A 13,135-nucleotide genomic window follows, 5' to 3' on the forward strand; every position below is an offset into this window, starting at 1 on the left:
GTCATGTGGCTAGTTTGAATCTGATTTTATCATTAAATGCTGAAAGATATGCTCAGATTAAAAAGAATTATTCCGTGTAAATCACAGACTGTGCATTCCGTGGATGTCCCTGACTGGTCAGCAGCAAAAGGAGCACAAGCAGAGCAAGAAAGCAGGGAAGCCCACATTCAAACTGGACCCAGAAGCCGGCCGCACAGTCATGGGTGGCAAAGGTGCTTTGAGATGTTTAATGAGAAAATATGAAGGACCGTGGCTACTGGCTACTCAGGGCCACTGTGTGGGAATTCTATATTCAAATAAACGGCATGAAGCCTGACGGCAGCTGGCTAGAACCACTTAAGATCTGAGCTCCATGATTCGGGGCGCCAACTGTAGAAGTTAACTCGACACGGGAAATAACCAGGCTAGCTAAAAGATAAAAGAGTTACATTTTTATTTATCAAAAGGAGAAAACTCACAAAACAGGAGCAAGAAGTCCAAGCTCAGCTGTGTCACGAGGGAACCACATGCAGAGAGAGCACACCTGGGTCCCAGAAAACCACACCCTAACTTGGCCCCACCTCTTGAAGATAACTGGTTAACAAGGCTTCCCCATCGTAGTTTCTGAGACTTGTGACTTCCTCATTGCCATCAACCTTTTCTCATTTGAATTTTGTCACCATCAGAAATTGCAAGCCCCCCTCCAGAGCTCCTGACCTTCCTCTGACCCACCCCTTGTCTGTGCTTACCAGTTGCTTGTCCAGAGTGAGCTTGGGAGCTAGACTCATCTTTCTTATCCTCCCTGCATGTCTAATTTTATATGTTCAACAACTCTCTGTGTCTATCCTCTATCCTTTCTCTCAGAAGCAAGGCCTCATGTAGTCTAGCTGGCCTTGAACTCCTGATCTTTCTACTTCTACCTCCCAAATGCTAGAATTATAGATGTACACTATTATGCCTAGCTCAGTTTTTGCCTTTCCTGTTGGCACTCTCATGGGAAGCCTGGTAAGGTGTGGACCTCTGCTCCCACCTGCCTCATTTATTTATATATTTATTTTTGAGACCTGGTCTCAGTGTAGCCCTGGCTGGTCTAGAACTCCCTACATAAACCAGTCTGGAATTGAACTCAGTGATCTGCCTGCTTCTGCTCCCAAGTGCTTGGATTAAAGGCATATGCCACTACACCCAGTTCTTTTTTTTTTTTTTAAATTGATTTTTTTAAATATTTATTTATTATGTATAGAATATTCTGTCTGTGTGTATGCCCGCAGGCCAGAAGAGGGCACCAGACCCCATTACAGATGGTTGTGAGCCACCATGTGGTTGCTGGAAATTGAACTCAGGACCTTTGGAAGAGCAGGCAATGCTCTTAACCTCTGAGCCATCTCTCCAGCCCCCACCCAGTTCTTTTTTTTTTTTTAACACAAAACTTATTTATGTATATTGGTGTTTTGCTTACATGTATGTATGTATGTATGTATGTATGTGCATTACATGTATGTCTGATGTCCATGGAGGCCAGAAGACGGCATTGGATCCCTCAGAGCTGGAGTTACTGAAGGTTGTAAACCACCACGTGGGTGCTGGAAACCAATGTGGGTCTTCTGCTATGAACAAGTGCTCTTAACAACTGAACCATCTCTCCAGTCCAGGGAACTCGTTTTGTATTTGCAAGTCAGAAAGATAATTTCTAACTCGTCCATTATTCTTCAGCTCTGAGTATTTCCTGTCTTGTCAGCACCTTTCTTAGCTCTATAGAAGCTTCCCGTGTCTTAGGTTAAGCTTGCTTGTCTTTTCAGAAAATTAATCATCCCCCAGCAAGACTCTTCCAGTCTTTCACTAGCCTAGATTCTCCAAAAGGAACCCCTAGCTGCTATCTAAGGTCAGAGAGACCAAGTGGCCTTGTGTTCAGCACTCCCTGTGTGGGAGGTCTGGGCTGTCTGTCCTCAAGAGACACTCAACTTTCACTCAGATCCTACCTCTCCAACTCCAGGCGTCTAACAGGTGAAAAGGATGCATCACTCCTGCCATGAAGGGCTGGTGGTCGGAGCCAGAGCAAGGGGCCACAGCTGGACTGCAGCAGCATCCAGTCTGTTCTGTATCTGTGTTTATCAGTATCTCATACCTAAATAAATTCTTGAGACCCTTTAACAGACTTTCGTGGGTTCATGTAACAAGTGGCGCCCAATGAAACCTGAGCCCATTGTTGTCACAAATCTCTTTCTCCTCATACTTTTTGACTCATTTTTTAAAAAAAATACTTAGTTATTAATTATATATACAGGGTTCTTCCTGCATGTATGCCTTCAGGTCAGAAGAGGGCACCAGATCTCATTACTGATGGTTGTGAGCCATCATGTGGTTGACGGGAATTGAACTCAGGACCTCTGAAAGAGCAGTCAGTGCTCTTAACCTCTGAGCCATCTCTCCAGCCCACTTTTTGACTCTTTAGGACCTTACTTTGGATATGTATCTACCTTAAAATATAAACTTTCTGTTTTGATATTAATAATTTTCTTTTTTAAATATTTATTTATTATGTATACAATATTCTGTCTATGTGTATGCCTGCAGGCCAGAAGAGGGCACCAGACCTCATTACAGATGGTTGTGAGCCACCATGTGGTTGCTGGGAATTGAACTCAGGACTTTTGGAAGAGCAGGCAATGCTCTTAACCTCTGAGCCATCTCTCCAGCCTCTTAATAATTTTCTTAACAGTGATCTCTGAAGTCTCCTAAAAGATTATGGGTCTCCCAGGGACCCTGGGAATGCTGCTCTCCCCTCCCCCTTCTCCTTTCAGTGTGAAGGGTGCCACAGGCTGTGAAACATTCTCTGTCTCTGAAAGGGCCCTTTGTGGCATCACCACAAGTTTACACATAAAGCATTATGGAGACCTGGTCCATTATAATGCCTTTAAGACAATAATCACCATTCAAAGATCAGTTTTGGACTATAAACTGCTCAGGACAATTCTAAAGTGGCTAGCTGAGATGGCCCACCTTTTTATACTACACTAGCCAGAACTTCAGATAAATTTTAGTCATTACTCAGAGACTGGCTACAAATGTTACAGCTAGTCCTCATGAGCTTTAACCATTGTTTTATTATTTTTTTTACAGGATCCCATAGAGATAGTCACCCCTAGACAGCAGGAAGCAATTCTAAGCATACTATGCCAGCACTTGGGAGGCAGAGGCAGTTGAATCTCTGTGAGTTCAAGGCCAGCCTGATATACAAAGCAAGCTCCAGGATAGCCAGGGTTATCACACAGAGAAACTCTCTCTTGAAAAAAATAAAAACAAAATTATTTTTGTCATATTGTATGTTTCTACTTGTTTAGGATATTTTATATTACATATATTAATACAAATTAAGAATATTTTTGTCATATTGCACTATATATTTCTATTGTCAGTTTTGAGGTCACTGTCCTCGAAACTACCAATAGAAATATACTGTATATCTGTTTACAGATTATTTTTATAATGTGAAGGTTTAGTCTTTAAGATATATAGGTTATTAAGAATTACAAGCTAATAGTCACCCATATCTGCCATACTTATGTTAGGCTTTCTAGATGCACAATGACATATTCTGTATAGATAGGTAATCCTCAAACACTTCAAAAATCTATCAGATATGGCATTTAAATGTTTTAATAACTTAGAATTCTGTACATGAGACACAACTGCTCCTGGCAGCATCAATCTACTCCTGAGTGAATAGTGGCCACTGAAGACACTCCATATGGAGCTTGTTTTCTTCTTGGCAAAATTTGCCTGTCAGGCAAAGAACTTCCCTTGCCTTGACTGCTGTCAGTAACCATGCTGTCCAATCCAGACAAGCAGGATACAAGGTAAAGCAACTGCTGAACAAGTGCTGAGACAGGGTAGGACAGTCTTTCAAATTTTCCTATTTCTGAAAATGGTCTGTCAGAAATTCTAGGCCTATAGCCAAAATTAGTTGCCCCAATGTTACAGAGAAACATTGGGTGACTGTCCAGGCAGCCAACAGTTTCTCTCATTTTTTGCAACTTTCGGAGGTCACTTGCTTGCACTTTCTACTTATTCAGGTAATATTTTTCTTCTCAGGTCTTTGATGGGGTGGAAGATTAAATAGTTACAGTTACCATTCTCTTATATCTTAGCTAGGGCATATCAGGTGCAAGACTTAGGCTTTCCAGGATAGGACAGCTATTGGAATAATCTCTATAATTTGTCGATTACCTGTAGCTTAGACAGTCTGTTTCTTGATTGATGTTCTTGTAGTTTCATTTATGTTTGTGTTATTACCTTTTCTTTCTTCTGCACAATAACTGATAGTTGCTCTCATGGTACATAGTTTTTTGTTAGGATTAGAACCTTCTTATTTTGAAAAAAAAAAAAGGGGGAAATGTGGAATTTCAACTTGTTTAGCCAAGGACTTTTGGGGCAGCAAGCTCTAGGGCGTGATCTTGTCTACATACATGACCATGTAAGAGCTGAGGGGAGGGGGGTCATACGCTCTCTTGCTCTAGCTCTCTCTCTCTCTGGTGGTTGGAGCCAGAGCAAGGAGCAGTTGGTTCCTAGGCAGAATGGCAGGATATAGCAGCTGGATTGCAGCAGCATCTAATCTGTTCTTTATCAGTGTTGATCCCTATCTTGTATCTAATTCTGTGGGTTCATATAACACGCCTGTTCATGTCTCAAGACTGGGGCACCTGCCCATGTGGCCCAGCAAAGCACAGCTTCCTTCAGCAGAGAAGACTGTGTTAGGCCAGCCCCATATACCATGGCTGTGCCTAAGCAGGAAACTCGAAGATCTGATGACACACACAGAGTAATTCTCATAGTGTGTCAAAAGTCATCTCGTAACCGGTCCTCAGATTGGCAGTTTGGGTTATATATAAGTGCAATGATCTTGGAGGGTGAGTGTGGCAGAGGTGGGAAGGGGGGGAGTGGTCATTCATACACCTGACCTTCTGTCGCTCTCCGTTTTGGGATCTATTTCAAACACCCACATGCTCTGGGACACTAGGGAGGGAGGCTGAAGTCTTCTCATGCATGCCAAGAGCTCACTTGTCATCTTGTAGGGGCCATAGACATCCCAGAGCCTGGCAGTGTCTTTGTACACCAGTCTGGCAGTGGGCTGCACACTGGTGACACAGAACTGAGGAGTTGCAAGGTTTCGGGGCAACTTGGTGCAAGCTAGCTGGGCGGTGGAAGGCTTCCAGCGTCATGCTGAGGGCAAAGCATGTGGTATGGGATGCTGAAAGCAGCCTTTCTGTGGGAGGACAGGTTGCCTTCCACTCTGTGTGAGTCACTGTGCACACATGGCCACCACAGTTATTTTTTAATTTTTTTTTCTGGTTTTTTTTTTGAGAGAGTTTCTCTGTGTAACAGTCCTGGCTGTCCTAGAACTCACAGAGATCTGTCTGAGCCTGCCTCCCAAGTTCTGGGATTAAAGGCGTGCTATAATGGCTCTCTTCAACTCAGAAACTGCTTCCTGTAAGTATCTGGTGGAAGACTCACTTTTCTTCTCAAGATACAGTGAACACTGACGAAATCATTTTAATTTCCGAATTTATTAAAATGATTAACCTCAATACTGCAAGTGCATGTACAAAAGATCTGTAAAAAATGTTTTTAATGAAACGTTAAAGAACTTACCTCAAATGCTGAAAAAGTCCTTTTCATTCTTTCAGTACAAGGAATACATTGTATCTCAAAAGTATTACAACTCAGCAAAACAATTTAAAACAGTAATTTGAAAAATGATTGAAAATTGAATACTTTACATATATTTCTAGGATCATTTCCTAATTCTTACAATTGCCAAAAACTTTACCAATCATTGCATAAGCTCAAGCTGAGAGTTTTATTGAGAGTGACCTCTTCCAGACTGGTCAAGCGCGTGGGTGCTGGCACCCCACAGTGAAGTTCTACAGCAGATAGAGAACAGTCTGAGGCCCCTGCCTTGAGAAACGGAAATAAGGTTCCCTAGAAGGCATCAGCAGCGCTGCTGAATGCTTGTGCATACGACTCCTGAGAGGCAGCAACTCCTCACAATGTCACTGCTCTTAGACCCATGGGAAGGTCAGCCTCCAAAGACGAGGCCACAAAACTAAAATAAACATCATAAATAAGTTACTAAAATTAAGCTTAAAAATGGAGAAAATGAGAAATGTGTTATTTTGTTACCTTTTCTTTAAGACTGAAATTCCTGAAATGTCTATTGTTGGATTTCAAAGAAATGAGAGGATTTAGTCTCTGACCCTTTCCAAATAGCCCAGTGAACATTCAGAAAGGAGGGTGACCTGCTGCCCTGTGCAGGCTCCTGAGCCCATCTTCAGCTTCCTAGAGGTGGCACGGGGCTCTCGCTTACACATATGGAAGGTGCTCTCGGTGCCTTGAGACAGGAGGTCCTGAGACACAGGGCTGACTTACTTCATGGCTATAGCAAAAGGTTGTGTGTATATGCAGGCACACAGTCTCCCTCCTGCTGCCAAACGAGAGATGCTCGAGGGTCAGACTGCCTAGCAACAAGGACAGGACTGCACAGGACCACGACAGGGAGTCTCTCATGAACAGGAGCAAAGACATCTGAATCCTAGAGATGTTCACGAATCTCACTACCTGGAACCTACTGGCCACAGTTTGAAGGATCCAAGTGTCCCCAAGCTGAACACTAGTAGGTATCACCAGCAACAGGGAGGCACCAAGATGCTCTGTGGGACCTTTCACTCCCTGCAGGTCCCCTCTGACCCGCTCAACACTGAGTCCATTAGCTTGTGTCGTTCAGGAACACTGTATATCTGACAGGACACCTACACATTTCCCAGTAAATAAACAGACCCATTGGTGTCAAACACCTGCTACAAACTGATAGTTTCAAATTCTTTGATTTGCAAAATAATCCAGAGAAACAAATAAGCCTGGTATTGAACATAAAGCAGTAATCAAAAATTGCTCATTAAGTTACTTAAAATTAATTTCTCTTCTCAAAGTGCTTCAAAAACAAATTAAATCTGACTCCTCTTTTTGTCTGACTGATAATATAATCAAAAAATCTGATATTTTCATAATAAACTAACATAAGCCAAGAACGTCCACTGATGCAGTGCTTACACTATATATTTATAATTTCCTATTTTATTGGCATGAATATTTCTAAACTTAAAAACCTTCCTGGTAAGTTCTTTTAATTTCTTATGACAAAAATTTCTCACAACACACAAATATTTACAACATATACATCATTTTCAGCTCTTTACATTGAATTCCAAAGACAAATGTTTGTATAGGTTACCACAGAACAAAAGCTGTGACTCATGTTTTTATTTCATAAACTATTATAAGTTAAAGTGAATAGATTTCTTTAATATTCCTTGTAGCATTTTACAAGTGCAACAGAAACTTGAAGACCCAAATTAAGATAGCTGGAGTTCATCAGACAAACGTTGCTTGCTGTTGCCACGCTGTTCACAGCAAAGGTTTGAAAAAATAAGCACCAATCATTCTTGCAAAGAACAATTTTATCTAAAAGGATTGGAAAGTGTTAAATACACGGTCTTTAATTTACATGACAAGCAATAAATAAGCTGCTCTGAAAACTCATCCTGCACACCACCAGCCTCGTACATATAATGTACTGAAAATGAGCTGTCACGCAGAAGACTGCATTTTAATTTAGTTTCTTTTCTTCAAAGAAATCAATCTGACTTCCAGCCAAATGGTCTCTGTGATAACGAAGGCCACGGACAGGACACCTGGGCCGGTAAACAGTATGAAACTGACACCTCCAAGGAGAAACATCTAGCAAATAAACCAAAAGCCAGAGGTCGTTGCTGGTGAAATGAGCAGATGCTGGAAACCCTTCCCACGAGGCTGCTCTGCTCCGCCCTAACTACAGCTTAGTCATCTATGGAAGAGGGCTGGCACTTGCTCTTACAGGTAAGTTACAACATGGTGTAACCACATTAGTGTCTGAAGGTCCTGTGTGGAGAGCTGCTGTCACTGGACAGTTTGCTGGAGCCTCTATCTTACAACAGGGCTTTCCCTCTAACTCGGAATTGCACATATGAAGGCTATTTAAAAAGTACGATAAAAATTTGCACAAATCAGACTTAAGAGTTGGGATGCTGTACACTTTCTACAGTGTGATGCCTACAGGTGAAGAGACCACAGAAGTGCTGCGCTGAGAAGCTGCGGCTGGGATTTTTACTTCCCCAGGACGACTGCAGAGTGAGAGCTCATGCGTTCAGCCTTAGAGACTGATCTTCTCTTCTCCTTGAAGAAATGTCGATATCTATGGAGTCTTTACCTACAATTAGCCTCAACCGCTTCGCGGGAGGAAGAGGGATGAAGTCATCATCGAAGTCGTCCTCGCAGTCCTCCTCGTCCTCCTCCCCCTCAGAAGACGAGGAGTCATCGGTGCTGTCCTCCTCATACTGACTGTAGTCGTCCACTTCCATCTGGGACTCCAGCAGAGAGAGGGGATCGCTGCAGCACACTCCATTCTCATGAAGCCCCTCTGCATATGGCCCCCTGCTCTCCTCATCCCGCTTGAGCTGGATTTTGAGCTTGGTAGAGCTGCCACCTGGCCCCGAGCTAACCCCATTACTGAGCTTGGCGACATAGAGGTTGCTGTCACTTTCATGGTCTTTACTGAGCTTGATGCTGATTTTTGAGGAGTTCACACCATCGCTCTCGTGGTCGTTTGTCTTGCTGCTGCTGTCATGCCGCCTGCGAAGCGTCAGCTTGGGGATCCCAGAGCTGTTCTCCAGGATCAGCTGTGCATCGTACCGGGTGACCCGCCGCTTCTTTTTACTTTGTGCAGTTCTGAAGCTGTCTTTTGTTGTGAAGCTGTCGGATGTGACAACAGAACAGCCAACAGGTGAGGGAGCAGAGTCTGTGTAGCTCACAGGCACCCCAGTGGTGCCACTGGGCTCACCCTGGTCAGGATGGGGCCCCAACAAATCTGGAAGCCCATCTTTCCCAGGGAAGCTGTGCTCCAGACTGCAGTCCTCTGCCTTGGCTAAGTGTTTCATGGGTTTCCCTTGTCGAAATTTCTTTCTTGATGGGCATGGGTCACTCTTAGGACACTCCTGGGAAGCTTCCTCCCTGTGTGCAGTCTCAGGAGCCAGTTCTTCCAGCACCTCTGGGGTCACCTGCTGGCCACTGTCTGGGCAAGGCTCCAGAATGCCATTTTTATAGCCATCCAAGGGACTTGGTTCAAGCTTGATGTCAGTGGTCTCCTTCAGACCTGTCCTTGTCCTCAATGAGCGCCGGGTTGTATAGGTGCAGGGCAAACTATCGCCCTGCGAGTGAGCACCTCTGCCAGGGTTCTGCCTGTGTTCTCTTGCAGCATGCCTAGTCAAGCACCCACTCCCCACTGCAGCATGCACTGGTCCCTCTGGCTCCTTCTCTTTCTTAATTGGCAAATTCTTATATAGCACAACTTTGGGCTCCTTCAGCACTAAGTTCCCCATCTCGAGCTTCCGTGATGTGCTCTTCTGGTCCAGCCGCTTGCAGTGATTCCTCAGTTTGATCTTGGAAAGTAAAGGCTTTGCCGGCTTTCTTAGTTTCTTTGGTACCCTGGAATTGTTCATGTGCGCTAGCTTAGGTGAGGTAGAGTTGGAAGCAGACGGGACTCTTGGCAAGGACTGCCTGGTCAGTGTTCTGCTCTTGCTGCTCTTTTTTACACCAACTGAAGATTTTCGGTTAGAAGCTGTGAAGTTTAGAAGACAAAAATAAAAAAATTAAAAAAAAAATGAAACAAGCTTGGTACTACAACATGACATGGTTAAACAATCCCCCAAAGCAATCCATTGGCTACAAACTGCTGACACACACATGTGTAAGGCAGCCCTAAGGCAGACTCACTCCCTACATCGCCTCTGTTATGGTTCAAGGACACCAGGACCACAGGGCTCAGGCTGCTTCTTCCTGGTACTCTCACATCAGGGCTTACTGCTCCAGACTAGGTAGTTCTCTTGCATAAGATTTGAAAGGAAGGCAAATGAAAACCATGATTTCTGCCTTCATTTTCTATACGAATGTGTGTATGTGTCTGTGTATATCATATGTACATCTTGGCTTGATAGAACTTGATAGACCAGACTGGCCCAACTCAGCAATCCTCCTGCCTCTGTCTCTCAGGTGCTGGGGTCACAGGTGTGTGATGCAATACCCAGCTTCTCTCCTGAACTCTTAGTCACCATTTAAATCTATCTACAGTGTGTTACTTAGCCAGTATAGCAACAGAGAGATGAGCTCCATTAGCCACTGGACTCTAGGAGACACCTTCTCTCCAGCGATTTTAAGCTGATCAGATTCTAAGAACCATACGTTATTTTCTCCAATACTCATACATCAGTAAGGAAGCACAGTATCACGCTGTTTGCCTCCCTCACCTCTAAGGATAAGAAGCTACAGCAGGTGGCTATTAGCTCAAGAGCTGCAGAGCCCTGATGGCAACAAGCAACTCAGGACAATGGATCTAACTTTTTTCTTCCAAAACAGACAGAAAAGCTGTACAAACTTAGGTGACTGCTGCGTGCCTCTCAGGAGGCTGTGGTCCAAGGTCATGCTGCCACAGTGGTCTACCTCCTAGGCGATAGTTCCATAGTTAAAAAGTAAACAAATCCTCCTTTATTAAAACTAGTCAGCAGAGAAGTTGTGGTGACCAAGGGATCAGCACCCTCACAAAAAACCAGGGTAAAGCCAGAAGCATAGGGCCTATTCAATAACGGTTTGTAGGGGCAGCCTGTTCCTTTTCCCCATACAGCAAAGCAAGGAGCTAGCAGTACTCTTTACCAACAGGTACAAGAATGTGTAACAAGCATTCTGAAATTACAAACCACCAGAGTAGAAGGCTATCTACTTCAGGGACTGGCTTGCCAACAGCTACAACATACCCTACCCAAACTAGCAAGAGTTCCCAGTGATGAGAGCAGCTGAGTGGACCAAGCATCCACATATCTGTGTGGGTTGCTGCCAAGAATACAACTTATTTCTAGAGTCGTGCAATGGAGTCTGGATGGGATTCCACTCAAGGCTAAGTGACTTATAGACCAGAAAGTTCTACAACTGCACACACTTGCACGCTTTCTTTCATATATACACGTGTGTGTGTTAAACGAGGGGATATTTAGGGAATACTTTAGCAAATAGATGACTCTGACAAGCCATCTAAACACATTAATGTTCTGGCTGCTTCCAGGCACAACCCGAGACTGCATGTCTCAAACACAGTTCCTGCAGAACTATCTATGAGCAGGCTTTGCAGTCTCACTACAGTCTTTCATTTTCCCCTTCCCATCCCACTGTTGCTCTAAAAATGCAATCAACCCACACAATGACAGGATCCATGACATGCTCTTGTCAGAACCCCTCTATAGCCTAGATTTTGTCCCTCCAGTGGGACAGCCTTTGCGTGGTGGACCACGGCATAAAAACCAGTGTACATTTTCCAGCCCTCTTTTTCATTTCTGTGGACCGGATGATGGTAACCATTTTCATCTCCTCTGAGCTGTCTAAGAGCATATGCTCCTGGTCTTCCTTTGACCCTGGCTGCCCAACTGTCATTCTTCAGACACCTGCCAGCCCAAGCCCCTTGACAATAATTTTCCAGGTGACAGGTATCCCCTGGTCAGTTACCACCATTTAGATTCTGGCAGTTTCCAAGCCTCTAGTCCCTTTCTTCTGAACCACAGATCCAGAGTGCTAACCACTGACCAAAGTTGCTCCAGAGCTGACAGGCTTGCATTGTCCCCTAGAGCTCTGGCAACTTCTCCCTCAGTTCTCTCCCTTGTTGTAGATGCCTACCATCTGCCCACGAATCAAGCAAGAAGTTGGCCACCCTTGACTCTTCTTAAACTGTTTCCTCAATCACTTGCCTGTCCTGCAGCACCATCACTGGAATCCCATCTGCAGGAGGTAGTCGGGACCATGCATGACACTTGCCTGTCCCTCATTCCTCCAAAGCCAGAATGACGTGTCCTACTACTCTCTCATGTCACTGTGGAACATAACCTTTTCACTACCCAATACCTTGAGAATAAAACCCGAAGTCTTCAGCTAAGTCACATCCTTTATCCTCTCCATCTGCAGAAGCAACAGGCTTTCTGACTAAAGTCCTCAACTTGTGGGCATGTGTATGGGAGTCCCTCTGCTGTGGACATGTTTCACCTGGCCAGCTTATCATTTAGGGAGCATCTTTTGACTGTACTCCCTTGGCATCCAAAGCTCTCTCTCTCTGAACTTAGTCCTTAATAAATTTAACTCATTAGCTGAATTCCATTTTAAGGTGATTCTGAGTCTGGGTTCTCCCAGCCCTTCCTCCTTCCTTAAGTTCCCTGCTGATAGCAGGGGCAACCACTGACAGAGTTGTTCTTGTGTTTGTGACCTGAATCAGCACAAAATGGATTGCACTTAGATGGTACCTTATTTTGGTAGGTATTGCCCTTATGTGTCTGTCACGGTTTGTTTGAAAAGTACCATGTCATCCAAAGCCCAGTGAAAAAGTAAGCTCACAGAGAAAAATGAGCAGAGAAATGCATCCGAGTCTCTCCTAGAGTACCAGGGGTCAACTCCTATACAGACACTTGTATATGTGTGTGAGTGGGGGGGTGGAGATTCAGCGACAGTAAGGCTAGAGGAAGAAGCTGGTAGCCACAAGGACAAACTTAGTCAACCACTTCAAAGTGTATTGAGACTCAGGGTCTTTATATTCACAGAGGCAGGCATGCCCTTGCTGCAGCCATTCTCTTTTCACCAATAAACCCCAAGTGTATATCATGGATGGAAACTTTGGTGGGGTGTACATTCCTCCTGCTACATGCTAGACACTGTGCACATGAAGACATATGAAGACCTAAAGGGGCTCTTACCACACCTATGAAGCTTTCATGGTTGGTAGGTCCCAAAGCTCCATCTGCTGAGAAGTGGGACCTGGGCTTGGTTGTGACCCCAGACCCTGAGTTCCCGATCACCATTATGTTGCCTGTATTATGGCTTCAGTCCAAACTCAGGAGACATCATATGGCCACTGACTGTGGTGGCTCCAAGGTGTCATTTAAACCATAAGTATGACACTTGGTGTGCACCATGAAGAAACATGACAGAAGAATACCAGTGCTCTCCTGAGCTCTCAAACTAGGCTTTCAATGCATGC

General features: G+C 44.3%; 1 protein-coding gene across 4 annotated transcripts in view; it reads right to left on the reverse strand.

The window, feature by feature from the left end:
• Positions 1–5,524: 5,524 nt before the first annotated feature.
• Positions 5,525–13,135, reverse strand: part of Kmt5b (lysine methyltransferase 5B) — a 48,860-nt gene continuing 41,249 nt past the window's right edge. For all 4 annotated transcript variants that reach the window (XM_085693469.2, XM_085693467.2, XM_085693468.2 and 1 more), the window contains exon 11: positions 5,525–9,688. In XM_085693469.2, the coding sequence (XP_085549595.2) occupies positions 8,211–9,688 (1,478 nt within the window). In that variant the 3' untranslated portion in view covers positions 5,525–8,210. The remainder of the gene's footprint in view (positions 9,689–13,135) is intronic.

The sequence above is a fragment of the Myodes glareolus genome, chromosome 7, assembly GCF_982192425.1.
Source record: "Myodes glareolus chromosome 7, mMyoGla1.1, whole genome shotgun sequence".
In the NCBI taxonomy this organism is placed as follows: Eukaryota; Metazoa; Chordata; class Mammalia; order Rodentia; family Cricetidae; genus Myodes; species Myodes glareolus.